The sequence below is a fragment of the Camelus ferus genome, chromosome 11 (assembly GCF_009834535.1).
Source record: "Camelus ferus isolate YT-003-E chromosome 11, BCGSAC_Cfer_1.0, whole genome shotgun sequence".
NCBI lineage: Eukaryota > Metazoa > Chordata > Mammalia > Artiodactyla > Camelidae > Camelus > Camelus ferus.
The window spans coordinates 73,700,583-73,728,390 of NC_045706.1; the positions used below are offsets into that span (position 1 = coordinate 73,700,583).

The 27,808-nt window shown below is 45.9% G+C and overlaps 1 protein-coding gene across 1 annotated transcript in view; it reads right to left on the bottom strand.

The window, feature by feature from the left end:
• Positions 1–27,808, bottom strand: part of LYST (lysosomal trafficking regulator) — a 144,935-nt gene that overhangs the window by 12,282 nt on the left and 104,845 nt on the right. The window contains exons 40-49 of the mRNA XM_032490549.1: positions 27,293–27,445; positions 24,000–24,244; positions 22,292–22,358; positions 20,778–20,934; positions 17,839–17,979; positions 14,949–15,166; positions 8,061–8,291; positions 6,166–6,355; positions 4,892–5,028; positions 2,180–2,278 (exon numbers count right to left, since the gene is read on the bottom strand). Of these exons, the coding sequence (XP_032346440.1) occupies positions 2,180–2,278; positions 4,892–5,028; positions 6,166–6,355; positions 8,061–8,291; positions 14,949–15,166; positions 17,839–17,979; positions 20,778–20,934; positions 22,292–22,358; positions 24,000–24,244; positions 27,293–27,445 (1,638 nt within the window). The remainder of the gene's footprint in view (positions 1–2,179; positions 2,279–4,891; positions 5,029–6,165; positions 6,356–8,060; positions 8,292–14,948; positions 15,167–17,838; positions 17,980–20,777; positions 20,935–22,291; positions 22,359–23,999; positions 24,245–27,292; positions 27,446–27,808) is intronic.

Consider the following 27,808-nt stretch of genomic DNA (forward strand, 5'->3'; position numbering starts at 1 on the left):
GAGTCCTGCGAACGTGAGGCGCTTGCTGCTGACCCCACAGGCACAGGGTCACACCTGCAGCTTCAGAGGCCCCCAGGTGATGAGATGGTCCCCAAGAGAAAGCAGCAGCGACATCTACAAAGACCAGGTGAGCCTCCCTCGGACCACACAAGGACAGAGCCACACAGCCAGGACGCACTTTTGGACACAGTTTAAATAGCAACTGTTCACCTCATGACCTGATGACCCAGTGGTATTAATACTTAGGAGAAAAAGAGCACTCTTATAAATAAATTGAAAAATCTACTTTCAGCCAAATAGATAATTGAGGAAAGGTAAGTGACATAAGGCTTCACAAGCCTCCAGTAACTTCAAAGTAAAAGAAGCCTATGTCTTACTGCGTTCAAACGACAGTCACTACCCCGATCTGCTATTTCAAAGCCATGACGTGGTGCAGCGTGACCTGCACACATGAGGGGACACGTGCTGAGCACAAGTGATGAGAATGCACTTGCTGGGGAAGGGGGAGGGATAAACTGGGAGTTCAGGATTAGCAGATACACACTACTGTATACAAAATAAACAAGATTCTACTGTTTAGCATAAGGAACTATATTCAATAGCCTGTAATAGCCTACAATGAAAAAGAATATGAAAAAGAATGTATATGTGTATCACTGGATCACTATGCTGTACACCAGAAACTAACACAACATTGTAAATCAACTATACTTCAGTAAAACAAAATTAAAAAAAGAATACATTTGTAGGAAAGAGGAAACAGAAGGGTGAGCTCAAAAGGTGAAAGGTGGTGGCAGCAGTTAATATGAGAGACGTTATAAAATTAACATCCACTTCAGGCCGTTGGGAGTTAAAAGGAGGAAACGGGAGACGTTCCAAGGTTAAGGCACTTCTCCGCTCAGACCTCGAGCGTTCTTCTCAGTGTCGTGTGCGTCTGAGAACCGCACTCAGCCCGCTGCCCTGCCACCCTCCCCAGCACGTTGCACTCTAAGCACCTGCCGCTCCCCAAGTCCCAGCCTCTGATTCCGGGTTGGTTTGCTTTGCTGAAGCACTCGTTCCTCTTTTCTCCACTTAGTAAACTGACCTTCTAAGATCCAGCTCAAGTGCGCCTTCCAGGCTCCCTGACGTCGGCTGGCGCCTCTTCTGTGCTCTGTGACCCCTCCCTAAAGCACGCCCTTCATGGTCCTGCCCACCCAGGGCCCTCAGCCTGGCCCACGTCCCCGCCACACCCCGCCCTCCGGCCACCACCCCTCACGAGCATTTCTCCTGGCCGGCAGTGATCTCCTTCAATTGCTGACGGGAGCACAGTACCCCTGCTTAGAACATTTTAATGGCTCCTTCGACTAAGTGACAGAGACAATGCTATGGTCACATTTATACCCCCAGGATTGTGGCAAAGAACCTAACAAGGGCTTAAAAGGGAATAAACTTGGACAGAGAAGTAAAGAGCTAGCATCAGCCATGCTAGGCGTGCAGGCCTCACCCAGTAAGACGTGTTTCATAAAATAATGGAGAAAACCTAATGAAAAAAAGCCCGGAGAACGCTCCAGCCTTGAATGATCGTCACTGAGGGACCACCCTGGACCCGCCACGGATCCACAGCCACAGACAGCTGGCTCGAGGAAGGAACGGCAGCAAATTACAAGTGCTGCATACTGTCTTCTTCACCGAGCTGTTTTAGCAATTTAACTCTTAAATCCTAAAGATTCCGCGAATAGCCGAAAAAATTTCTTCCAGTAATTGGTAGAAATCAAGACAAGCTACTTGGACTTTGCTGCCACTGAATTCACCCAGAGACCACGGGGACACGGGGTGCGGCGCGGCGCGCTCTCGCTTCCCAGCCTCACAGGCTCCCGCGCATCCAGGCCGCCACCGAGGACACAGGCCGGCATGCGTCAACACGGCGTCAAAAAGCCCAACGCGACACGGACGAAAACTCAAAATACTATGTCCCTGACACCAGACACTAAGGCCGTTACAGTCATTCTCAAGATTTTTCGTGATCCCAATCAACCAAAAACTGACGAGGTAAATACGTGATCTTTCACATTTTACAGCTTATGTGGAGAAGAGATTAAAGTACAAAAACTTTAAGTTAATCTTATACTTAAAAATTATACTTCATAAAGGATTTCTTCCCCTCACCGACATGGAAACCCCACACAAGCCCAGGACCTACCGTGCCACTGGTAAACCTGTTGGTGTAGGCTGTGATGACGCCACACTTGCTCCCGGTAAACAGCTGGCAACTGTCAGGCACCCACGCACAACTAGTAACCTTGAACAAGGACAAACCAAAGATTATTGTGTTTAAAAAGCATGAGAAATGCTACAAGTTTTTCTATTATTTTAAAAATATACGATCACAAAATTTAAGGTAAACCTTTGAAGTGATTAGAATGATGCAAGATAGAATAATATCCTGTAACTTTAAGATGTCTAAAAGCTGCTCCCACATTAAAATGTATTATAATGCACTGTCTGTGATTTTACATTTTCCTGCGTATACACACACACGGCCACTTCTTCCCCAGAAATTTAAACAAAACAGTCCAGGACCAGCCAGATGCAGGGCTGAGTGTGTGTGGGATGCATTTCACCCGATTTTTACACTTCTATTTCCTTGTTTTCGTCCTCTGTTTCTGTGGGGAAACAGGGTCCTTATAAATAGACGTATTGCTTCTAACAGCTCTAAAGATGACTCAGCAGGAGGAGGAGGAAAGACAAACGCAGAGAACAGAATCTGGGATTATAACCCCTCAGCCCCAACCGTGGAGACACTTGTCACGGTCAGCCAGACCCTCTGCCTGACCTGACGGTCCTCCTCAGCGCTGGCTGACCCCCAGCGCCACGCCCGCGGCAGCTGCCCCCACCTGCTCTGCTCCCATGGCCCCTTCCAGCCCCACCTCTCCTGGTGGGGTCAGCAACACCCACACACCTCAATTCACCAAGAGGACGCAGGTCGTCAGCCACAGACCTCACCCTACCCCTTCTCTGTGCCTCAGACTGTCTCGTGTGGTCTCCCGATTTAGAGGAGAAGGCCCTCTGTCTTTAAGGCCAGCGCCCCCGCCCCCCGCCCCCAGTGTTTCTCAGAACGACTGCCACGTCTCTCTCAGAACTGCAAACTGTCTTTTGCTGGCTTCTCCCCTCCTGGCCCTACAAATGTGTTCAAGCGTCTGCCACCTTGAAAAATGAATGTCTTTGATCCTGACTCCTCTTATCTCTCAATAGATCATCAGAGTCCAATGGATCCAATTTTTTTTAGAGTTTCTTTCTTGAATGGTTCTAATTATTTGTAAAGATTGATGTTTCATAATTTTTATCCTTTCTTAAAGGTCTTCCAAAGAACAAGAAGAAAATGTACTTTTAAAAATATACAGAATAAAACTCATTCTGTCCTGCAACCACTATGTGGGACTACTGAACTCTCAGAAACCTAAGTTACAGCACAGGATTTTAACGTCTCATTTTTTCTCTATTTTGAAACGTTCTGCTATTTCGTCTTTCTAGGAATTACTTCATCACTACTCTTCAACTATCCCAGCTGTGCTAAAGCAAAACAGACAAAATAAGAAAACGGAAGAATGACGGGTCTCCCAGGAGGACAAGGTAGCGTGAAATAAACCGTCATCTCTGGCTTCCTCTCTGCACTGTGGAAGGAATGCTGTCATCTTCCGAGAAAGTGTAGGAGAAGACTGGAGACATCGTGTCTGTGGTCTGCTTTCAGCTGCCACTGGGCACAGCGGGGGGTTCAGAACTTTTCATTTTCCAGGGGAAACAGGAAAGAGAAGAAGGCTGACAGGCACATGCTTGGCAGTCACGAGAGCAGTCGGATTATCACGCAGTGTTTGCTAAAAATCTGGATCTGTTTTGCTAAACAACTGATGGGGGTACATTTTCATCTTTAACGATGTTTCTGTGACCAACTTTACATGACAGAAAAAATGTGCAGTGCTTAAATTTTCATTAAAATTTCTAATACGGTTGCTTTTCACCATCCTTTATTTTTACTTTTGTGAGTTTACTGTTAGGTCAGATAACACAAGGCGATGACCCTTACTGAAGGTTATAAGCAAACAGTCACTACTCTCCTTTCTTTCACTACCAAGAAGGCCCCAAAGTAGCTGCCTCCAGCTCCAGAGTGCTCAGGGAATGGTGACGAGTGTCAGGAGTGTGAACAGGCACCGGGTGTTAAGGCAGGTAACAGACGTCAGAAATGGCAGCAGAACTTCCCGTGGAAAGAAGGGCAAAGAGAGAAGGTTTAACACACAGTTTAGTACCGGGAAAAGCTGTGGCAGCAGTGCGTGTGTGTGCATGTGTGTCCAGTGTTTTACAGTTTGCAGAGCACCTTCACAAGCACTGGAGGCACTTTTACAGCACCTGTATGAGCACGCAGTGGCAGGATGACTGGCCCAGTTTCCCAGAGGAGGCAAGCAGCTCAGGTCAGGAAAGGTTAAGTCACTTGCCAAAGGTGACCCAGTGAACGACAGACCACAGATCGCAGGGCTTTAGTCAGGATGCCCAAATACCTGGTCCATTTAGGCAAAACCAGGTGTGGAAGGTGGCACTCTGGGCACTGAAAATGACACGGTGACAGAAGGCAAGTGGACGCTGAGAAGACAGCAACACTGATGTGTCCCAGCACCGGGCCCCCAGCCGGCGCTGGGTGGGAAGCACCAGCGCTGTCTCAGTGCGATGCTGGGCGGGCCCGGATCCTGGGGACACAGGCAGAAGGGCGGGAGCTAGGAAGTCTGAGAGCCCCGCAGACAAGGCGTACGCCCAGCCTCGTGACCGGGCCGGCTGCGGGACAGGGGAGACGGGCTGCTATTGGTCTGAGCCCTTAGGCGTCATGTTTAATTACGGTCAGAAAGCACGTCATAGAGCCGCTCACCTGATACTGCCGCGAGCCCTGGATGAAGCTTACTGGAGGCTCGCTCTGCTTGCTCTTCAGCCGCAGAATGTTGTCGGCGTAGCCCCAGCTCAGGATGGCTGACCACTGAATGTCAGTGCTGTTCATGCTTCTCACACCTCAGCAAGGGAAACAAAAGCACCGATGCCCGCTGCTTAGTTACTGCTGGACAGCCCAGCCCCGCGGCAGCTCGGAGGCTGGAGTTTACAAAGCAGAGCGCGGCCGTTCCAGCGCAAGACCATCTCTACACCCACGAGCGGGGCCGGTTTATGGGAGTTTAGTTCCTGTAACGCCAACGGGACCCTACGGGTGAAGTTCAGGCCGTGGCACTAGCGTGCCTCCGTCCGCTTCCTGGACACACCCAGACTCTGACGAACCCCAAGCGCGCTCTGCGAGGAGGCAAAGGGCGAGCTAAGCGAGCACAGCTGCTGCGGGCCACTGCGGGCGCGGGCTGTCGTGGGCAACGAAGCAGGCTGGCGTCACATCCAACACAGGTGAGTCCCTCACGCTAAGTGGTAACACCAGCCTTTTCTCTTCTGCTCCATAGAAATAAACTTCAATCCACTCTAATTTTTTTACAGGTAAGTTACTCACACTTGGGGTACGTTACGTATTGTAAGCAGTAACTTGTGACACACCTTACAGCCAACGGCAACATACCAGTGAGGATAAACCACTGATGCCACAGCTGTGATTAAACACCTTTACCTTACTTTGCTAGTTAACTGAACTTAGACAAAACAGTATGCAGCCTCTTTTCCTGCTAACAACTATAAAGGAAAGCACTCATTTCACGACAGAACCAAGAGTGAGTCTGACACAGCCGGCCGGCACGCAGCGTTCCTGCTGGCACGGGTCGGGCACCCCTGCACTGGGGCGCTCCCTGCAGCGGGAGGCCGCGGGGGCCGAGGAGCACAGCGCACAGGGCATGGTATGAAGCTGCACCAGGGAGGACCGCCCAGAGGCGTCTGGTCCCCTCGCTGGCACACAGCTGGCTGCAGCAGACGGGGGCCCCTACTCAGTCATTTCGGCGCCCGAAGCCTGTGCCTGGTAAGCAGGGAGGGTTCTTTTGCATTTAGTGACATGGTTAACTCAAAAGGTATTGCTGGAAAGGAAAACGTGGCTGGCCTCCCAGTGTGTGGGGGACACTTAGAAACGTGAGGAGGGCCTGGGACAAAACAGCAGCAGAGATGAGGGAAAACACTGAAATCTCATGAAAGATGGATACACCCAGAATGACTGTCATTGTGTTTTACCTTGTTCTTTACTGTACGTCATCAGAAGACAGAAGTTGCGTGACAAACCACAGATTGCTCTAGTGGGCAGGGCCTGGAGAAACCCAAATCTCTCCCCGTGGGGCTGGCTGAAGCAGACCACGGGCACCGGAGCACTTGGGGAGCCAACGTACTCCCCCCATTTCAAGCCTTTTATCCATGACAGAGGACTCTGAAAATAAAGAAAGTAAAAAGTACAATTAAAAAAACAGTAAATATAGAACTAATTAACTACTAACTTAATTCTAAACAAAGAGAAAGCAGCTTGATTATAAGCCCTTTGTGGAGAATTGTTGTATAATTTTTTGCTTCCCTCGTGCTCAGCGTATGGAGATACGTGTCCTGGTTACTGGACACAGTGAAGAATGAGACAAGGTGCCAGGCCCCATGGCGTTGCGGCTATCTGGGGAGGGGCAGACAAATAAACAAACAAACATGCATCCAAGATGTCAGGTGGTGAAGGAAGAGAGTGACAAAGCTGCTGTTTTAGAGGTGGGGTCAGGGAAGCCTCTCTGAGATGGTGTCTGGGCAGACACTGGGATGAAATGAGAGAGCAAACCAGGGCTATGTGTGGGGATGGGCCTTCCTGATGGAGGCAGTGGTCTACACGCAGGCCTGGGGGGAGCGGGGCGGGTCCCAGGTTCCCACTGCGCTGCACAGACACGCTGCCCAGACCCTGCACATTCGCAGTGTTAAGTCAGCTGTGTAGCAGCAGCGAATGAGACAGCACTTGTGACTTTTCAGGGATGTACTATTACATTATTTTGACATGTTAAAATAGATTCTAGTGAAAAATGATGACCCCGGTAATGATCTTGACTAAAATGACTTATAAGGCTTCAAAACCGTAACAGTTAAATTGACAAGAAAACACAAAACAAAAAACTATAGCTTTCAACTATGAAACACAACGTTGGTGAATGGGTTCAACACTGTCTGTCATTATGATCTCTTAAATTCAGTTTTACTGGTTCTGTAAGTTTTGTTTGTATTTAACAGGTAAATCTGATATGTGTGAGCTCTGACCAGAAAGAGTTTACACCAGGTGTTCTGTTTGTGTGTGACGTTTAGTGTACTTAAGTAACACCACTGTAAGAAAGGACGGTCAGGACAAGGCTGTGAAACTGTCTTCTCTTACGGTGGGTCACGGATGAGCGCAGCCTCAGGTCTGCGCTGGTCTTCACCTCCAGGCTCCTTCACAACCTCTCTCCCCTTTCTTTTCATGTTCTGCCATCCCCTCTGCAAACCCTTATAACACTTTACAAGTCACAGGCTCCAATCATATGCTGCCTTGATAATGAAGAATTTAGTTGAGGATTAGAATTCATTTTATTCTGAAGGTTTGCTTGCTTCATTTTTCATTTTCAGAGTAAACATTATACCTACTTCTATTTTAAGAGGCAATACTTTTTATCATTACAATCTAGCGGGGCCAAAAAATGTGTAAGAGTCCCCCTGAATTGTAAACCAGAACATTTACTCAGCTGGTTGGGACTTCTGGTGGCAGGCAACAGCGGGCGCAGGCGAGGCCTGTCTGCACTGGCTCACCCACGCTGACTGCTCTCCAGTCCGGGACGGCTCCTCCCTCTCATCTGCAGCCCCTGCGTGTCCCTGCCTCGTGAGGCTTTCCCGTAACCACCCTCAGGGAGCTGGCACTCTGACCCGAGCTCCCAAAGCACCCTCCCTCACGTCACTGAGGCAGCATTTACGACACACACCATCGCAGCTCAAGGGCGCGTCCGTGTTCACGGGCTGCGCATCCCTTTGGGCTGGGACCACGCTGCTCACTGCCTGGCCCCGAGAGCCTGGGGGCGGGACTGACATACTGGGAGCTGCACCAGCTTTTGCTGAACTCTACTGAAATCCAAGCGACATACCGGATAGGTGACCTCCTTGACCTGTTCTTTGGTTTCCCTGAACGCGAACTGCACTAACAGCCCCACGGCAGCAGGGAGCTCTCCTTCGATGCTGAGCCTGGACCCAGGCCTGCTGGCGTGTGCCGACTGGAACAGCTGACGAGGGGTCTGGCCGTAGGTTTTGATCATGGTTTCCAGCGCACGTCTCTGAACTGGATCTTCCACCGCAGAGACGTCCATCCCAAAGTACGTCTGCAGGGTGACAGAGAACAAGAAGCCGAGACGTGTGACCAGAACAAGACTGGCAATAACACCAAAGGGGAAACAACTGGCTCTGGTCTCTTGGCAATGGTCCACCCTTCTCTACTTCAGACGGAAAGGAGTTTTAAATGTTTTTGATCAGGTTAATAATCATTAATAGTCTCAAAGAGATCCGAGTAGGAATAATCAATGTTTCTCGGTAGATGAATGAAAATAATGTATCTTGATTGCCTGGTGCTAATTAGGTATGTTTATAAAATTGATTTTTTTTAACTTTTTTTATTGATTTGTAATCATTTTACAATGTTGTGTCAAATTCCAGTGTAGGAGCACAACTTTTCAGTTATACATGAACATATATACATTCATTGTCACATTTTTTTCTCTGTGAGCTACCATAAGATCTTGTATATATTTCCCTGTGCTATTCAGTATAATCTTGTTTATCTATTCTACATTTTGAAATCCCAGTCTATCCCTTCCCACCCCCACCCCCTTGGCAACCACAAGTTTGTATTCTATGTCTATGAGTCTGTTTCTGTTTTGTATTTATGTTTTGTTTGTTGTTTTTTTTTAACAGATGACTGGATAAAGAAGACATGGTATATTTATACAATGTAATACTATTCAGCCATAAGAACTGACAACATAACGCCATTTGCAGCAACATGGATGTTCCTGGAGAATGTCATTCTAAGTGAAGTAAGCCAGAAAGAGAAAGAAAAATACCATATGAGATCGCTCATATGTGGAATCTAAAAAAAAAAAAAAAATTGATTTTAAATTAAAGAGAATATCATATAAGACCTCATTTATCTGCACCACAAAAGAAACCATCAACAAAGTGAAAAAGCAGCCAACCAAATGAGGGAAATTATTTGCACATTATATCTGATAAAGGGTTAATATCCAAAATATATAAAGAACTCTTTTAATTCAACAGTAAAAAAAGCAATCTGATTAAAAAGTGGGCAGAGGATCTGAATAGACATTTCCAAAGAAGACATCCAGACGGCCAACAGGTACATGAAACGGTGCTCAACATCACTCATCATCAGGAAAATGTAAACCAAAACCACAATGAGCTATCACCTCGCACCTGTTAGAACGGCCATTACCAAGAAGACAGGCGATAACGAGTGCTGGCGAGGATGTGAGAACAGGGAGTCCCTGTGCTCTGCTGGCAGGAGTGCAAACTGGTGCAGCCCTATGGAAACAGTGCAGCAGTTTCTCAAAAAATTAAAAATAGAAGTGCCACATGACCCAGCAATCCCACTTCTGGGTATTTAGCCGAAGAAAACAGTAACACTCGTTTGAGATGATATGTGCACCCCTGTGTTCACTGAGCTTTATTTACAAAAGCCAAGATACAGAGGCAACCTAAACGTGCATGGACGGAACGGATGAAAAAAATGTGGCATACAGATGCAATGGAATATCACTCAGCCATAAACGAATGAAATCTCATGACAACATGGATGGACCCTGAAAGCATTATGCCAAGTGAAACAAGTCAGACAGAGAAAGAAAAACACCACACAAATAAGTACTATCTCATTTAAGTGCAGAATCTAAACAAACAAAAAACCAAGCTCACAGATGCAGAGAACAGGTTGGTGGTTGCCAGAGGTGAGGGCTGAGTGAAATGGGTTAAGGGGGCCAAAAGGTACAAAATTCCAGTTATAAAATAAGTCAGTCATGGGGATGTAATGTGTAGCTATTGACTATAGCTAATAACATCATACTGCATATTTGAAAGTTGCTAGGAGAATAAATCTTAAGTCTTCATCACAAGAAAAAAAACATTTTGTACCTATATATGGGGTGGATGTTAACTAGACTTCCTGTGCTGATCATTTCCCGAATGATCAAATCATTATGTTGTATACTGGAAACTAACATAATGTGTGTCAATCATACCTCAACTGAAAAGAAAAGAACAAATTGAGGGTTTTCTCTGGTCTTGTCTCTCAGTGAGAACTGATGAAAAATAACCAAGATTTTCAATTAAGTTCATCCAAAATAGCTTCTGCAAGCAGATTAGTAGGTGGCTGTACTTTTTCTGTAGCTGCCTGTTAGATAGTGGTTAGAAAACTAGAGTCAAGCACTTAGTCAAAACCTTTCCAGGTGGTCAGCAGAATGGGAGGAGACAAGAGAACTCAGGTACACGGCGACACAGAGTCTGAAGACAAGCAGAGGACCCTGCTCCACCCCAGTTCCCTCAGGGGATGACCACGGGAGCTAGAAGTTCACAGCCATCTGTATCTGCCCGGAATTGTCTCATATGCAAACGCCCCCCCCCCTTTATTTTTCGCAAGGGGAAAGGTAATTAGGTTTATCTGTTTCTTTGTTTTTTCAGTGGAGGTAACTGGGGGTTGAACGAGGACCTCATGCATGCTAAGCACACGCTCTACCACGGAGCTGTACCCACCCCAACTTTTATTCTCTGACATCATTATGCTAAGTCTGATTCCTCTCAAGACACAATGGCTGGTTGCTATTGCTAATTCACATGCACAGGTAGAAGATGTCTATAATATCAACTACTGAGACACGTTTCCCTTACATATATAGACATCAGTGAGGAACCTCCATTTCTGGAGGTCTCCGCCTCTCTGCTTTTCTGGGCTGAAGAATCAGCAGTCTGAACACCAGTATCACTGAAACCCAAGCAAAGTCTTTCCGATTTCTACCCTGGAACCTCAAGAGCAGCACATCCATGCTTTATTTATTCTTGGAGAGGATTAATTTAATTTTGATTTCCTCTCCCTGTGTCTGCTTTGGAGGCTTCCACATACACGGCTGAGCCCGACTAGAACTTGGCAGTGAGAAGGCTGTGCCAGAGGCAGAGGACTGGCTGAGAAGCAAAGCCAGGCATTCCATTTTTGACCAAAAGGCTGCAGAAAGGCTGGCACACTTGATGGTCCATGACTGGTGTCCTCCATGCTGTCGCCCTTCTTAGGTCATGGAGGGGGGTTAGGGCAATAATCAGACTGGGAAAGGAGTACGAGTCAGGATTTAACACCTAGTGCTGGAATAAGAAAAAAGGCTTCATGTGCAGTACTAAACTATTAACAAAGTAATCTGTCCAAAGCGAGATACAGGAAGAGGGAAAAGTGAAATGAAGACACAATGCTGGTAGGAATTATTTAGGTTCTAGTGAAAACTGCAAGGAATCTCAGAGAGCAGCAGCGACAACTCCAAGCTCGTATGTAAAGGGTGTTACTACACTTCTCTCCTTAGCGTCACGTTCCTCAGAGTCAAATGAGAGTGATGTGCACTTACGTTTTTGTTTTTAAAGCTCACAGACAGTAGCTGGGTAGAGATCTGTTCTGCTGTGTGCATCCACTGTACAATTCAACATTATCATGTAATGTCATAGCAAATTTCACGTATGTATCTACATATGACATCTCTATAAATGCCAAAGTCGAATTTCACAGATTCTCAGATGTTAAACAGTCTTCCACACTCACTCCCCTCATCACTATCACCACTGTCACCACCAGCACCACGAGGACTCAGACCCCTGTTATAATGCTCATCTGAGCAGGGTCCTTCTTAGCGGTTGCTTGATCTCATACACTCGAAAGTTCACATGAAGACTGGAAGAGCCCTATGGCTGGAACTCATTCAAAATTTATTTTAAAACAGTCCTTCTTCCCATTCTGTGGTATCAGTTTCTAGTGAACCCCATATATTGGTGAATGTTGACTTAAGATCAAAAGGCATTTTTACATTCCTTTTTACAAAGTTAACATTTATGTATTCAAAACTGTACGGCAGGCATCACTCTGTATGAACTTTAGTCCCTACTTACGAGGCTGGTGTTATTGTTCACATGTTATACATCTGACATTCAGGTACAGAGAGGCTAAGGTCACACCAAGTCACACAGCAAGAGGCAGAGTCACAGAGGAAGGATTCAAACTCAATTCTGAATTCAGAGACTGTGCACTGATGAAGCTACACTTTGTTTTGCCCCATGAATTGAGTTTTATTAAATTTCTAGAACTCTATCCTTTTTAAAGTTCTAAAGTCCCAAAGAATTAGTGAAAAAATTCCAGTAGGATGAGAATTGTGTCATATATTGCTGCACGCAGGTACTTTTAATGTGAATTTTAAGTAAGAATAATTGAAAAGACGTGCCAGGATTACAGGCAGAGGGTATATCGAGGTTAATGTCCAAATCCCCAGTTGCTTTCAAAGTTACCTTTTAGATCAAGTATGAATGAAGTTCACAGATCAGCCCTGCGGCCCCGCCTTTGCTTTACACTCGCTTCTGTGGACAATTGTCAGCCCCCAATCCAACTGTACGACGCCCTTTTCAACCACTGGGCCAGGGCATTCAAGGCCCACCAGAGTCACCAGTGCATCTGTCAGGGTCTCTCTTCCAGACCGTGAGCCTCTTAAGAAATTTAATTTTCTATTACCTTAGATGCCCTTAAAACAATTACCGAGCAAAATGGACTAAAGAGATTTTTATTTCAACTACCATTCAGGAACGGACCTCTGGCTTAATAAGCCCAGATACAGAGTGTGTTACTGGAGGATCTATGCGTCTTTAGCTGTGTTTGCTGCAAACACTCCATGCATCTACACAGAAAGTCACAGCCAGAGGGCAAGTCCGCGATCAATCTAACTCTGCCTCCTAATTTTAAAGTCAGGAACACAAAGAGGCTGTGTGTCTTATGCAGCGGATTAGTGGTTCATCTCTGGTTCTCTTTGAGTAGCATCTAGGCAGAACACTAGGACGTAGGTTGCTCCTCAAAATTTGTCTTTTTACCTCTCATTCCTTGAGGAACTTCCTTCCAGAGGCCTCACTCGGACCCCACTCCCACATCCAGGCAGGCTGAACTACCCCAACTTTCCTTCCAGCCTGACTCTCTATTTGAATCTTTTTTTTTTGTCTTTAAAACTTGTAAAAAAAAAAAAAAACTACACTTTTTAAAAAAGAGGTATATTTTGCATACAGTAAAATACTACAAATTTTTAAAGAACAATCCGATGCAACCATCATGTAAATCAAGACACAGAACATCCGCATCACCAGGAAGCGCCCTGGTGCCCTCCTGCAGCGCACGCCCTGCTCCTCAGAGGCACTGCTGTTCTGGCTCTCTCACCAAGAGACTACTTTTCCCTGCTTTTGCATTCCATGTAAATGGAGTGGATTCGTACACAGTCTACCCTTAAGTAAGGCCTCTTTCTCTCAGTATAAAATGCTCTGGGGACTCACCCCTGTTGCCACATCTGTGTCCGCTCCATTCCTTCCTGCCGCTGAGTAGTCGTCCACCTGCCCAGCCCCCGGATTGTCAGTCTTTTTACCCTGAGTCATTCTCAAGGGTACGAAGTGGCAGCTCATCGTGGTTTTAAACTGCATTCCCCTGATGACTAAAGATGTCACACCCTTTTCACTTCCTTACTGGCCATCTGCAGATCATCCCTCTCTATGTGAATCTTATTTATCTTTGCATCCCTAGAGCCTAGCAAAACAAATGTTTCCTGAATAGATATATATATATATATTTAAAGGTAGGCGATCTAACAACATTAAAAAATGTATGTTAAAGTATAACAATTCTACCTTGAGGAATTTATCTTAAAGAAGTAAAGACGTACGTAAAGAAGTAACCTGAGGAGTGTTAAGTTTAGTAGCAAGCAAATACTAACTAAATATCCAATAACAGGGGATTGATTAAATAAATGACTGGCTAGCCATACCTGGAATAACAAGCATTATTAATATTATTACACAAGTGGAATGATACATATGTGCAGAAAAAAGTCTAGAAGGTGGTTCTGATGTCTGTCTCTAGATACAGACATCAGAGTTGGTTTTTAATTCCTTCCTTTGGTAGTCTGTAGTAGGTACATTTTCCTAACCAGGCACAAATACTGTTTGTGCAATAAGGAAAAATGGTGCCATTTAAACACAGAACACGTATACGGGATGGTGTGCAGAAAAGAGTTACCGTGGCGGGCCTGACCTGCCCTCCCTGGACAGGCCTTGCCTGCAGGGTGGGCCCTGGGCTGGATTTCAGAAGCGTCCCCAATGCTCTGTAACTGATAAGAGGGGCCCACCGTGCCCAAATCCACTGTACAAGGAGCGTGGTTTACACTGAGCACCTGCTTTTCTTCTGGGAGTCTCAGTACCTGCGAGACAGAGGGTGCCCACATGACCCGCCCTCAGTAAAGCCCTGGCACTGCACCCCTGGTGAGCTTCCCTGCTGGGCGGCATCGCACACACGCAGTCACAGTTTGCTGCTGGAGGGAGGGAGCGAGTTCTGCGGGAGGCACTGGGAGGGGTCGCTTCCTGGAAGCGTGTGCCTGGTCTCCTCCAGCTTCGCCCCATGCGTCTTGTCCTTTTGCTGGTTCTGCTTTGTACCCTCCCCTGTAATAAACCTTAGCTGTACAACTACATGCTGAGTCCTTAGCCCTCATCCAACCTGCAGGGAGGCCCCAGGGGACCCCCAACAGAAAGTACCTCAGTTATTCTCAAAGAGGTGAAATATCCAACCTGAAAATCTTGCCACATTTAGGGTCTCTGCCAACTCTCCTTGGTAACTGGGTGTTGCAAAGAAACAGTCTAGTCTTTAACTGCCCGGGTTCTACCTTCTATGAACGCGGATTTTAAAGACAGTCACTTACAGCAGGATGGAAAACATTGATGGCTTGGACAGAGGCCTTCCCTTTCTGCTTATACCCGAACACCAGGTCGATCCACTGGCAGATGTTCTGGGACACGTAGTCGGACTCCAGAGCCTGGCGGTGGATGAGGATGAAGAGGCGAGGGTCGTTACGTGCCCAGGGCGGGAGGTTGACGTGATTAACCCGTTCGCCGTTCTGACGCACACCGAAATCAAACCCTGAAACACAAGATTGACACTAATGTTCGTCTCCCCCAGAGCACGCTTCATCTGGCCTACGGAGCAGATCCTAAGAGTTCACAGAAACAGCTGCTGTGGGCCGTCACCAGGAGAGGGAGCAGCGAGGACAGTGACGCCGTCTCTCATCGCTATGCACATTAGTGCTGCCCTAACGAGCCCGAGACCTTCTCGCTTCATTCTTCCAACACTTTATATCATATTGGGAAAAAAAGCAGAAAATCACTGCCCACTAATTCCAACGTTCCAGTTTATCAAATCCTCAAATGCATTAAGTGTGTAAATATCTATTCAATTGTAAACTTGATTAAAATAAAGCGAAGGCTTTTGTATAAGCATTTCTGAATTACTGGTGTTAACATTATAATAAATTTAAGATTATTTATATATAGTAAGTATTAGCATTCAGTAGTTTAAAACACCCAGTGAATACAAGGTACACACATTCCTAGAATGAACTGTCTTAAGTCTATTAATTTTATGGTAAATCTATAGGTCTGTTCTGATTCATTTCCACCAAGGAATGCTTGGTGGACAACAAAATTATCCTAGCATCCTGAATTAGAGAATCTTCTGAGATGTACATAAGGTGGTATCCAATTGTCTCATTAGTCTGCTAGTGTAAGTGAAAGTCTCGGAAGTGTTTCCTTAAAAAAACTGTTCTAAAGGAAACATTACCTTTGGACAGAGATTTTTTTTTTGGGGGGTGCTACCTTTTATGGACAGAAAATCCAAACACCATAACAATACAAATTTGAAAGGACCTCTTAAAAGCTGATTCTGCTTCACATAAAATTAAGTTGCTGTCTGCCTCCTTCTCGATCTTGTGGAAACAGTTAGAAGGAGCTTCACTAATTCTGGAAGTCCTCTGAAATGGTATGAGGTAAAATACACACCAAGGGGTCACGCCAGCTTAGCAGGGGGTAGGGGTGAGGGTCATCTTGGCGAGCCCTGCAGTCACGGGACTGACAGCAGCAGGGGCTGACGGTTAGGATGCACCCGCTGGGGGCAGCTCCAGGGGAGGCAGCAGAGGCCGACTGACTGAACAGTGGTGATGAGGCATCTAAGGGCTGAGTGGGGAGGGGCTGAGCGGCAGGGATCTCCGTGAACTCAAATCATTCCCAGCTTCCAGGTGCTCTGGGGACCCATCACAGAGGTGGGCCCTCTTCACCCAGAGCAGCTGACTGGAGGTTTACTGAGAGCATCCTGTGGGAATGCTGACTGGAAATGACATGACATGTAGCAAGTTACCTTCTCCAGAAACAGTTATAACAACACTTGCTGTCTTGCGCACTTTTCTAGAATTTTGCTACCCCCTATCAAATGGCAGCACCCATGCCTTGTCCTTTCGAATGTGGACGGGCACTGTGGCTCCGGCATGAACGGAATGCAGCCGAAGTGCCAGTGTGTGACCTCCAAGGCCTGGCTGGAAAAGGCCATGCAGCTTCTGCTCCTCTCCCTGGGACCCCGAGTCACCAGGTAGGATGTCTGAGGTGGCCATGCTATGAGGAACTCTGAACTTGTTCGTGTGGAGAAGCCACGTGGGAAACCACGGACACCACACGAAGAGAGATGTCGCCAGCCCCAGCGGCTCTGCTCCAGCTGTTCCAGCTGCAGCCAATCTGAGCGCAACTGCATGACAGACCCTGCGCCAAACCACAGAGACCACCTGGCTGAGCTGTTCCTCAATTTCTGACCTGCAAAAACTCCGATGGAGAATACATTTAACGTTGTTTGGGGTCACTCAGTACTGGGGTTATTTGTCATGCAGCTGTGGGTAGCTGGAACATACACATAAGAAACTTGGACAGAGAGCAAGCGGTAGATTCAAATGGGTCCCAGACTGACAGCCCCGAGGCAGGGACCCCAAACTGCAGGTGCTGACGTTTCACTGAGGCGGTTCTCACTTGGGCAACACGACAGCGCCTGCTCCGGGTAAACTGCAGCATGAATTTATCAACGATGTGCCGAATAACTTGAGAGGCCAGTTAAGACAGAAAAAAATCTAAAGTAAGTTGCCCAAAGCTAACTTCCCTAAAGATAGCATTCTCAATACATATATTCCTCAAGGTCCCATAAAAATATGAAATCGGTAATGTAGGAAAATGACCCAAAGGTAGCCTCTCAAAGGGCTAACTGACCTCACGTTAAAGAGCAAGCAAGACTGGCCAAGCTTGCTGGCCACTGGCATCACAGGAAAGGTGACTTTATCTCCAGGTTCCCCTCACCCTTGTTAGATAGTTCTGCTTAGAGTGTTTCATTTCTTTGGTCATTCCTCATAATATCACTGAGATTCTGGTTAATTTATATTGTGCTTTAATAAATTCATGATTCTTTTTTTATAATCAGCATATTATCACTTTTGTAGTCAGAAAAAGTAATTAAGTTATTTCTGTAACAAAATTAAAATATGTGTTTGCAAATACTTTGAATAGTTATAAGTTACAGTTTTTCCAAATATACCTAGGCCAATAAAAGACTGAAAATCCTCAAGCTCACTTGGAAATAAAACTATGTATTTAATAAGTAAAGGTATTTCTCTTCCCTGGGGACTCAAAAGTTTAGGATTTACCAAAGCTATTTTTCTTTTTGGAAAATTATAAAATATGTACAAACTCTCAGAAATATAAATTAGAAATGATTTATTCTTATACCTTCACGGTTAACTAAGAATTCTGGAAGATAGAAAAACTCTGGGATAAGTTCCTTCACATCAGTCATGGACTCAAAAGATGACAGACGCCACGTTGTATTTGTAGAATGAAAAGTTCTGTCTGGAATGTCAAAACTCTGATCTAAAAAGAAACACAAATTACACAATTAAGATACAAAGACGTGATTCCATTTGAAACCTGTTAATTTACTTTGACTGTTTCAAAAAGATTAAAATAATGTTCCTTTTGTTTGTCCATAGTTTAAAAGTTTATTCACGTTCTTGAAAATGAATATTTCTATATCTATTTGGGACTGCGTTATATTATTTTTAATCTGTATTATGCTTTCACAGTGCAAGTAACTAGATACATTTATATTGTTTGTCTGATTATGATCAGTCTGCACAAGTAGAATGAAATTTCCACAGAAGCAGAACCCTGGGATAGCAGCCGTACCCAGCACACCCGAGGGACTGGATAATGGTTTGTTTACTGAATAAACGAATGAATAGGGAAGGAAAACCATAGTTCAAACAGGTAAAACAGTTTTCCCCTCTGATCAGTAAGACTACCGCTTTTCCTTTCCCTTTTTTTTTTTTTTCTGTCGGGGTTGGGGGGCACTGCTTTTTAGATGTTCTAACTCTATGCCAAAAAATTAAGTAAAATTTCATATAAATGAAAATAAAACTAAGAATAGTTACTACTTTGTTAAGTTTATCTGGTGTAGATTAATCAAGACCTGAGTTTTGAGCCTGTCTTTTCTGTCAACAGTTACTCAGACTTTCCAGCCTAGAATGCTGAATGATCTCCACAGGCCCGCCCTTGAAAACACCAGCAGAGTAGACGGTTCTCAGGAACTGTGATGCAGCAGCTAAAACTCCTTTGAACTTGCTGGAATTGGAACACATCTTTTCATTGGGAGGCTGCCAAAGACTAATTTCAGCATCAAGCAAGGCTCAGTTTTAAAAGAGACACTAAATCTGCCCCCAGCCTGACCTGCTTTGCGGAGTGATGCTCTCTATCACTTTTATTACTTTCTCATCCCTTCTGTTCAGTTCGTTAGCACTGGCTGGCCACTGAATAAAATCTGGGAAGAAAGGAGGTTTACAAATACGTCTTTTTTTCCCTCAGAAAGTAGGGAGGGCCACTTAAAGAAATGTTTACTAACGCATTCAGGAGGAGAAGTTATTGATCTAAATGGAATCAAGGAAAATAAGTGCACCCGTGTAAGGCTGTGGAGCCACAGGCCCCAGCCCCGAGAGCACAGAGCCGTGGAACGAGACAAGCACACTGAGGGTGCTGTCCAGATTTTAAAACTCCCTGTCGTTTCTTAATTAAAAAAAAAGCAATACTGCAGACTCCTATAATCTAGAACATGTATATATTCAACTAGCAGTTGCTACCCCAGCACTTCTGCCCCCCAGGGGACTTCGGGCAATGCCAGGAGACATTCTTAGCTCTCACAGCTGGGCTGGGGGGGGGGTGCCACTGGCTTCTGGCAGCGAGAGGCCAGGGATACTGCGAATTGCCCTACAAAGCACAGGTCAGTCCCTGTAACAAAGAACTAGGTGGCTCAAAGCGACTACAGTGCCAAGCTGAGAAGACTTAGACTAAACCAGAAGTCTAGAAATAAATTCAAAAGCCAACAAAAATCATTTTAAACGAATCAGAAGAAAGTGAATGGGGACTGAGGTCATTGCTGTTTTGTTTTAAAATCATTCTTCAACACACGATGAAGAAAACCCAGCATAATGGTTGATTGGGAGTTTTATATTAACAGGTTCATGGGCTACATTAAAAGAAATGAGGGCAGTAACAGTTCTCTTATCCACTGCAGTTGCCCCCAACCACGTCGGAGATATTCTTTTTTATTCCTATGGCCACTTTTTAATAAGGGCATTCGCAAATCACGTCCAGAAAGATGAGCACAGCGCCAGGCTTGCGAAGCAGAGCAAGCCTGGCTCAGCTCTGAGTTTCGAAGCTCTTCCCCAGGACCAGAACTGTCCTCCTCCCTGTGTGCTCCGTGCAGCAGCCGGAGGAGGGCTTGCATATAGGAGGCTCTCAACCTGACGTCCTAAGAGCTGAGGACAAGCAGCCTGGCAGTAAACAGGAGAGAGAGGAGGGAGGGGCAGGGCAGTAATCTCCCGGTGTCTGGGCACCTGTCATGTGGACCCTGTGCTCTGTGCACTCAGACAGGGGCAGATCTATGAAAGCCCCTTTTACAGACCAAGTGGTGTCCAGATACAAAACTCATTCCTCCAAGAGGTTGCATGTGAGCATAAACACAGAAAGACATTCAAGAAGGGTCGGGGAAATGAATGGATGACGTTTCCACAAAGGATTCCGAGCGCCCGGAGGAAGAGCCACAGGGCTACTGCCACGGCCCTCGTTAGACATCGCTAAGTAGGTGTGTCCCTACGTGTACAAGGATCCCCCTCTGCCTAAGTCATCTGCAGGCCTGCAGGCTGCCCCCGAACATGCCGAGGTAGATTATCAACCGGGAAGTCCCTGTGGCGCAGGGGGCAGCGTGACTCTCCTGTAACCAGTTACGCGCTCTGACTTACAACAACCTACTCCCCGTTAGGCTCCAAAGAGCACTTAGGTGATCTGAAATGGCTACTCTGTTGAACATGTTAAAAAGTGAACTGCAGACACTTTAAGGAGGTAAAAAGGGTTAATGTTATACTATGGGAATTACCTCTTAATTTTTAAAACGTGAATTGCATTTTTACAAACTCAGACATGTTTAATTTGAAGCTAAAGTCTGAGATGGGGCAAGCTGGTTTGGCTGCCTGCAGGTTTCCTGGAGAGAGTTCTGAGGAAGGAGTAAGTGGAATTCTTTTTCTCATGGTTTGATTAGTCTCAACACGCGCTCAGGCTGCCGGTCAAGTGCTTCCCCGCCTCCCCCCACGACCAAGCTGACTTTGGGGGCGGCTTACCTTGGTAGGCCAGGAACATCTTGGTGAAGGGAGGCATCCTGACCAGGAAGTGCAGCACCGTGCCGCTGTTGGAGTAGTGGGAGCCGTAGTGGTAGGGCTGTACCGGGGGCATCGGGTCGTCCTCGCGGGCCCCTTTGCGGTACTCCTCCTCCAGGTACTGAAGGGGTCAGAAGTCACGGCGCTGAGTGCTGGCAGGGCGTGGAAGCTCGCCCGTCCTCTCTGTCCCTCTCTGCGGCCCCTTAGACCCATTCTCCAGGGCTTGTCCCCCCCCCCCCCCACCCGTCTGGACCTCGGCGACCCTGAGGGCCTGGAGGCTCCTCCACGGTGCCCTGCTGAGGCCTGAGCGCTCGAGAAGCCTCCCCCAAGCCTGCACTTTGACCCTTTCCTTCCCTCTGAGAAAACCCACCTGTTCTGCACCCACCTCCATCACCCTGGCTCCCAGCTGAAGGGCTATAAAGTCTGAGCGGACTGAGCGCTCAGCACGTGAGGGCTGCCCCCTCACCGGGGCTGCTGCATTTTAAGAAGGTTCAAGAGGTAAAGCTACATTCTTTAGAGAAGCGCTTCTCTAGCAGTGGGAATGCCACAGAAATAGGAAAACGGTATTGCACTACTGGAATTCTTTAACAGAACTCTTTACGGCTGTTCTGCAGTGGAGCTACACAGACACAACACATACTTCAGGCAGTTTCCAACTACTCCCATCTCCCATCATAAAGAAGGAAGCGCAACCAAACTTTGAATGTCTGGCACCATCCTCGCCTCCCACAGCTTCTGTCTCTAATAACAAAGTCAGGTGACAGTGAATTCTCTGGAGTCACGTCTTGACTCCCACGACACTGTCTCATTCTCAGCTGCAGAAGAATCAAGCAGTGACACAACTGTCACATAAGATGCCTGGAGGGATCTTTCTGGAATTCTGACATAAGACAATGTACAGAATAGGGGGACACTGCTTCAGCTGCCCCATCCTGATACTGTTGTGAAGAACGCAGCCTACGGCTAACGAGCCCTCTTGAATTTCCAACAGGATTCCATTAATACTAATGTTACAGAAATGGACAATTATTTTCTATTTTTAAACTTTAAAATTTGGTATTTTTATTAATAAACCAAAGCATAACCTGCTGAATATGAATAAAGGATTATGGTACATTATAAACGTATTGACGCTATTACATACAACACTAGGGGATACAAAGAGTGAGTTCCTGAAAATCTTTATGATTTTTATAAGGAATGCAATTATTTATATATTTCAACATAACAATGGACTATTAGCTTCCAACTTATGCAACAATAAGTGTATTTCTTTTCCTGGGCAAAATGTCTTCAGAGAATTAAGACAGATTAATACTTAAAATCATCTAATGATTTCCAGTTGCCTGTCAACCAAAGCACAAGGAAGTGAGAAACAGAAAAATCAATCTTATAAATTTAAAGTTAGGTAAAACACAAGCCTGTAAAACAAAAATCGTTTTCCTTTATCGAAATACATGAGGCAAAACTAAACCTACCCTGTAAGTGTCCACGTACCGGTCTTCCTTTTCTTTGTACTGCACCGCGATGGGCTTGGAGAGGTTTCTACAGAGGAAGAGACGATGGAAAGCACAGGACGTATGTTGCCACTGTCAGGATTAGGTGCCCAGATGCTTACAGGTAAATAAGAGAGCCACTGGCCAACAGCACAGTGCTTACACATGCTGCTCTGCAACTGACAAGTCACTGCTCACAATGACGCTTTCATAACTGTTCGGGCAGACGCAGTTGGGTGTTGGGACTCCGGACTTGGGAGTAACCCAGCCCAGAGCTGCTGCTCTCCCTCCCCTCGCTGGCCCCTCCGCTAGCTCCAAATCCTAACTGCTGCTGCGCTTGGCAGCTGATTCCCACCAGGCCCCGGGTTCCTGTCCCCACCTCCAGATTCCACACCAGTAAGGCAGTGAAAGTGAAGGGCAGTCTGGACAGGAAATATTATCACAAGGAAATGCTACGGAATTATCAGGTTTTCAGGGAAAACTGAAGAAACAACATAGGCTTCAAATGCACACTGAGCTCTGGAGCCTGAGCACTGCACTAACTTGTGGACCGCGAGGGGCAACGCTGTGCCGAGAGCTCGAGGAGGAGGCCCGGCTTTTACAGGCTACAGAGTCAAGCAGCAGCTCCCTGGGGCCCGGAAGGAGCGACAGAACAAGATTCAGTGAGGGACGCACGCTTCCCTGGCCGAGGCGCCATCTGGGCCGCACCAGGATGCGGCCCCTGCAGGGTCAACAGCTGGCACCGTACCCAGGTCAACATAAGATTTGCTCAGACTTCAGCAAGTGAAATCAGGTCTGTTTAGTTGGACGCTGATCTATCTGTTTGGGGGGAAAATTACTGCCTCGGGATATTAAAATTAGCAATAGCAAACACATTAATTTCATTTTTGAGACTTTTACAATCCTAAACACTTTGTTAAAAAGTAAAGATAGTTTTACGGAATAGATATAAATTCACATCTCAAAATCAGAGAAATCAAGTTGCAGACTCTGGCACGCAATTTTTTTCTAAAGAGTGTAAATGGTGTTTTTTTTTTTTTTAACATAAATAATCCTTATTGTGGTTGGAAAATCAGAAATTACTGATGAGCGAAAAACCAAAAGCCAACCACAAAACTACTTCTAATACTCACAATGTGTCTGGAAGGGCATAGCCTTTGCGGGCGTCTTCCCCTTACCTGTGTGTGCATATTCACTTTTTAAATAAAAAGAGCATCTTTTGCCCCCAAATATACATTTCTACAACAACATTTTTAATGGCTGCAACATGGAACAATTTACTCAAACCTAGTGCTGGGCATTTAGGTTGTCTCTAAATTTTGGCTACTTTAAAAAATGACGTGAGGACTGTCCTGCTGGCTAAATCTTCATTTGTAGGGCCAGGCACTGTTATCAGCAATGACAATGGCACTGAGGTTAGGTAAGAAAATGTTCTGTTTTTTTCTTAAGAGATGTGTACTAAAGAACACACGAGTGACATAGCAGATATGCGTGATCTGTCTTAAGAAGAAAAAAAAAAGACGCAAGTTTGGCAAAGGTCTTCATAATTGAGTTGGGGTGAGGGACATACAGGGGTTTATTATATATTCATTCCATGTTTGTGTATGTTTGAAAATTCTCACAACAAGAACTTTAGTGAAGTAAATATGGCATGCTGATGCAGCCAAAAGGGGCTGACGTCCTCACACACCTGTAGACGGCGGGGTCGCCGAGGTCAAGGGTCTCACTGACGTAGTCGGCCAGGATGAACGGGAACACTGGGTACTGCATGAGGTCGTTGAAGGACCGGCCGGCATGCTTGTTCAAGTGAGTCAAGTATTCGAAGTTAGTAATTTGTCCAGCATACCACAAATTTGTCAGAGCCGTGATATTGCCATATTCCAGAAGGTTAGGGAGGTGGTTTGTTAGAATGCTGTGGTACACATCATCACGGACCTCCAAGAGAAAGAGAGAAAAAAACCAGATTTTACTTTGGGTCTCATTGGCACGTTCCTGCAAAGGACCCAGGATGCTGTTGGCGTGTCACTAATCCCAAACCCTCCAAGAAAATACTTTCCCAACAACATTAACGCGCGAAGAACCGAGATTCAAATCCAGGTTTTCCTCCAAAGGTTGGGCTATTTCTCTAGTTACTGAAGAACAGCTGATTTACAGTTTTATGTTAGTTTTAGGTGTACAACATAATGATTCAATATATATATTACATGCCATTTAAAGGTGTTATAGAATATTGGCTGTATTTCCTGTGCTGCCCAGAATACCCTCGTAATGGATATTTATTTCACACACAGTAGTTGGGACCTCTCAGTTCCCTACCCTCCTCTTGCCCCGCCCCTCTCCCTCCCCACCGGTACCACTAGTTTGTTCTCTGCATCTGTGAGTCTGCTTCTGTTCTGTCATATTCACTCATTCATTAGTGGCTTGTTATTAACCACAGTGTTCTGCTGCTGGAGAAATCAGTTAATAAACTAAGAAGTATATATGGAAAAGTCATGTATATACAGACCCTAAGGGGAAAAAATCAATAAAGGAACAAGAGTTTTCACCTAAATAAATGCAACATGATGTAGTAGAAAGAGTATGGTTTTCTGAATTAGGCAGACCTGGGCTTTTTTCTTGCTTAAATCCTTTAGGCTGCAGTTACCGTCTCTCTAATACAGGGGCCATCATATTTATTTCATAAGAATGAAATAAAACATCCTATGTAAAACACAATGCTTGATTTTCACTACTGATTGAAAACTAACATATGAACCTTTTTTTTTTAAGAGCCACACAAACGTTCTATCACAAAAAAGGGCATGGTATTCTGGTTTCTGCCAAAGCAATGAAACGGTAACTGGTAACACACGGGAAAAACAGATGAACCAGACCCCTGCTAAACACAAATCTGAAGCACTCCTCTTAAATTGTGGGTGCTCCAGGCACAGGAGGAGGAGCCAGGGAGGTGGGGAGTCAGAGCCCAACGAGAGGCAAATGGCAAGAAGGAGCCACAGGCAAGGTCGCAGGGCGTGGAGAGCCCAACCTGAGGGTCTGCGTCTCCACAGCGAGAGTGTGCTCAACACGGCTGACCTGTATGCTTGAACGTAGTTAAGATGCTAACTTTTATGTTATGTATTTTTTACCACAATTAAAAAAAAAGAATCTGTTCAAGGCAAAAAAATACCCCCCCCCCCAATCTGCAGTCTAAATCTGAAGGGTGACGAGTACGGAAGGTAAGGCTGATGAAGAGAATTTATGACAGTCTACATACTATGCTCAGCAAGAGACAGGAAACATTTAGTCATTCAACAAGTATTTAGTGAGAACCTATATCCCCGTATGTTCAAGGTGCTAAAGCTGCAGCTCTCATCAAAACAAAGCTTACCTTCCACTGGGGAGACAAGCGCTGTAGAGAAAAATAGATCAGAGTGAAGGTGACGAGGGATGTTTGGGGGTGGGAGTGACAGGGGGTTGCTATTTTATTTAGAGTAATCAGGGAAGTCTCTCTGATATGAAGGCATTTGATCAGGAAACCTGAAAAAAGTAAGGCAGTGAACCATGTAGACTTCTAAGAGGAAAAGCATTCCAGGTAGCATCCAGGGAGCAACGAGCGCAAAGGATTGAAGGCACTGGTGTCTCCACGGATGGAGGAGGCGGAGGGGCAGGACGGGAGTGAGGAGTGGGGCAGAAGGTAAGGTCAGAGGGGCAAGGAAGTGCCAGGTTACTCAACGCTGTAAGAACCAGGCTCTAACGGAGTGACACAGAGAGTGGGCGGAGGGCTCTGGGCAGAGGAACGGCAGGATCTGACCTTAGCCGCCGCGTTTACAATAGTCTCAAACAGGAGGGCCATGGAAGCAGGCAGAGGCTAGTGTCATGATGTGTGCACAGGGGGACCACGGCGAGAGCAGGGCGGCAGCAGGGAAGCCGTGAGGCTCTGGATGCACTGTCGGGGGGGAGCCCTCAGAACTCACTGAGAGCAGATGTGGGGGAGGAAGGAACAGGGGGAGTGGGGATAGTCCCAAGGGTTTGGGCCGGGACACCAGGGAGACTGGAGCTGCTCCTTACTGAGATGGGGAAGCTGCAGAGAGCTTTCGGGGGAAGATTAGGAGTTCAGTTCTGCACACGTTAAACTTGAGTTGCAGTGAGACTTCCAAGTGGAGATGCCAAGGAGTAACTCAAATATCTGAGTGTGGCATTCAGGGGAGAGGTTCGGGTAGTGATACAAATTCATCAGTTGTTATAATACAGACAGTACTTAAAGTCACCAGATGGGATGAGACGGGAAGAGGTGAGGAGGAGGAGCCCTGAGACACTCAGAGGAGGCATCTGCAAACAAGACGGAGAAGGCACGGCCGGTGAGGCCGAGGGAGAGCTCAGGGGAACCCAGAGGCCCAGGGAGGAGGGGCTCTGGCTTCCTCTTTCCCTCTCTTTGAGGAAAGGGAGAGTAATCAGCTGTGCCAAATGCTGCTGGTGAGTCAAGGAAGACGGAGACTAGGAAACAGGACCACAGGCCGAGCAGCACGGAGGTGACCGGCGGTGCCGGGCAGAGGTCACGGGCGAGGGTGACGAGCCTCTCACAGGAGGATCGAGGGGAGGACCTGGAGGCAGCGGGCACACAGTTTCTTCCAGGAGGTCTTCTGTGAAGGACGGCAGACAAACAGTAGCAGAAGGGACATGGTGGCCAAGGAAGGGTTTGTCAGAAGTGGAATCTACAAGTTGAAACCACTTCCAGGATGGTTATACACTCATTCATTTGCTTTTCATAGACGCAGTCACTTTGGGGAACAGAATGTAATACGCTTTTGGAGGACAAAACTAATTTTAATACAACCAAGGGTTTACTTTAATCAGGACTAAGAAACAAGGCAATTTTTATTTGATTTCAGAAACAGTGAGCTAGAGTTTAAATAAGTTAAAACTTCATTTAATCAGTATGACTATAGTTACATCAATCCTATGATCACTTCAAAAAAGTGTATCTATTAATAAAGGCAGATTTACCTTGGTGTTATCAAATGCTAACAGGAGTGTCCTGCCGTTTGTTAAAAATATTTCCACAGCATTATCTCTCAACTGCCACCAACGCTTGTGAACTTCTTTAATTTCTTCGTATGTCCAGGAAAATGATGCTGGTTCTAATTCTCCCTGAAGGCTCTAAAGACAAAGGAAATACATGAAAGTATTTGCTTTACATGAAATATAAATAATCATTTTAATTTTAGATTTTTAAAAAGTATCAAAATGCAACAGAAAGTCTTGCTTTTGTGGCAAAATGGCAGATAAGATTCTCTGAAAATCCTCCCACTGCTGAATATTTCAAAATGCTGCATAAAATCTAAGAAAAATATTTTAATTAATAGGTTTCATTTAAACTTTTTTATAGACTATTTTCCAGAGAAGTCTTAGGTGCAAGAAAACTGAGCAGAGAGCCCGGAGTTCCCGTGCAGACCCCTCCACACTCAGTCCCCCTGCTGTGAACGTGGGGACTCGTGTGCTGACTGTGAACACGGCTGAGCC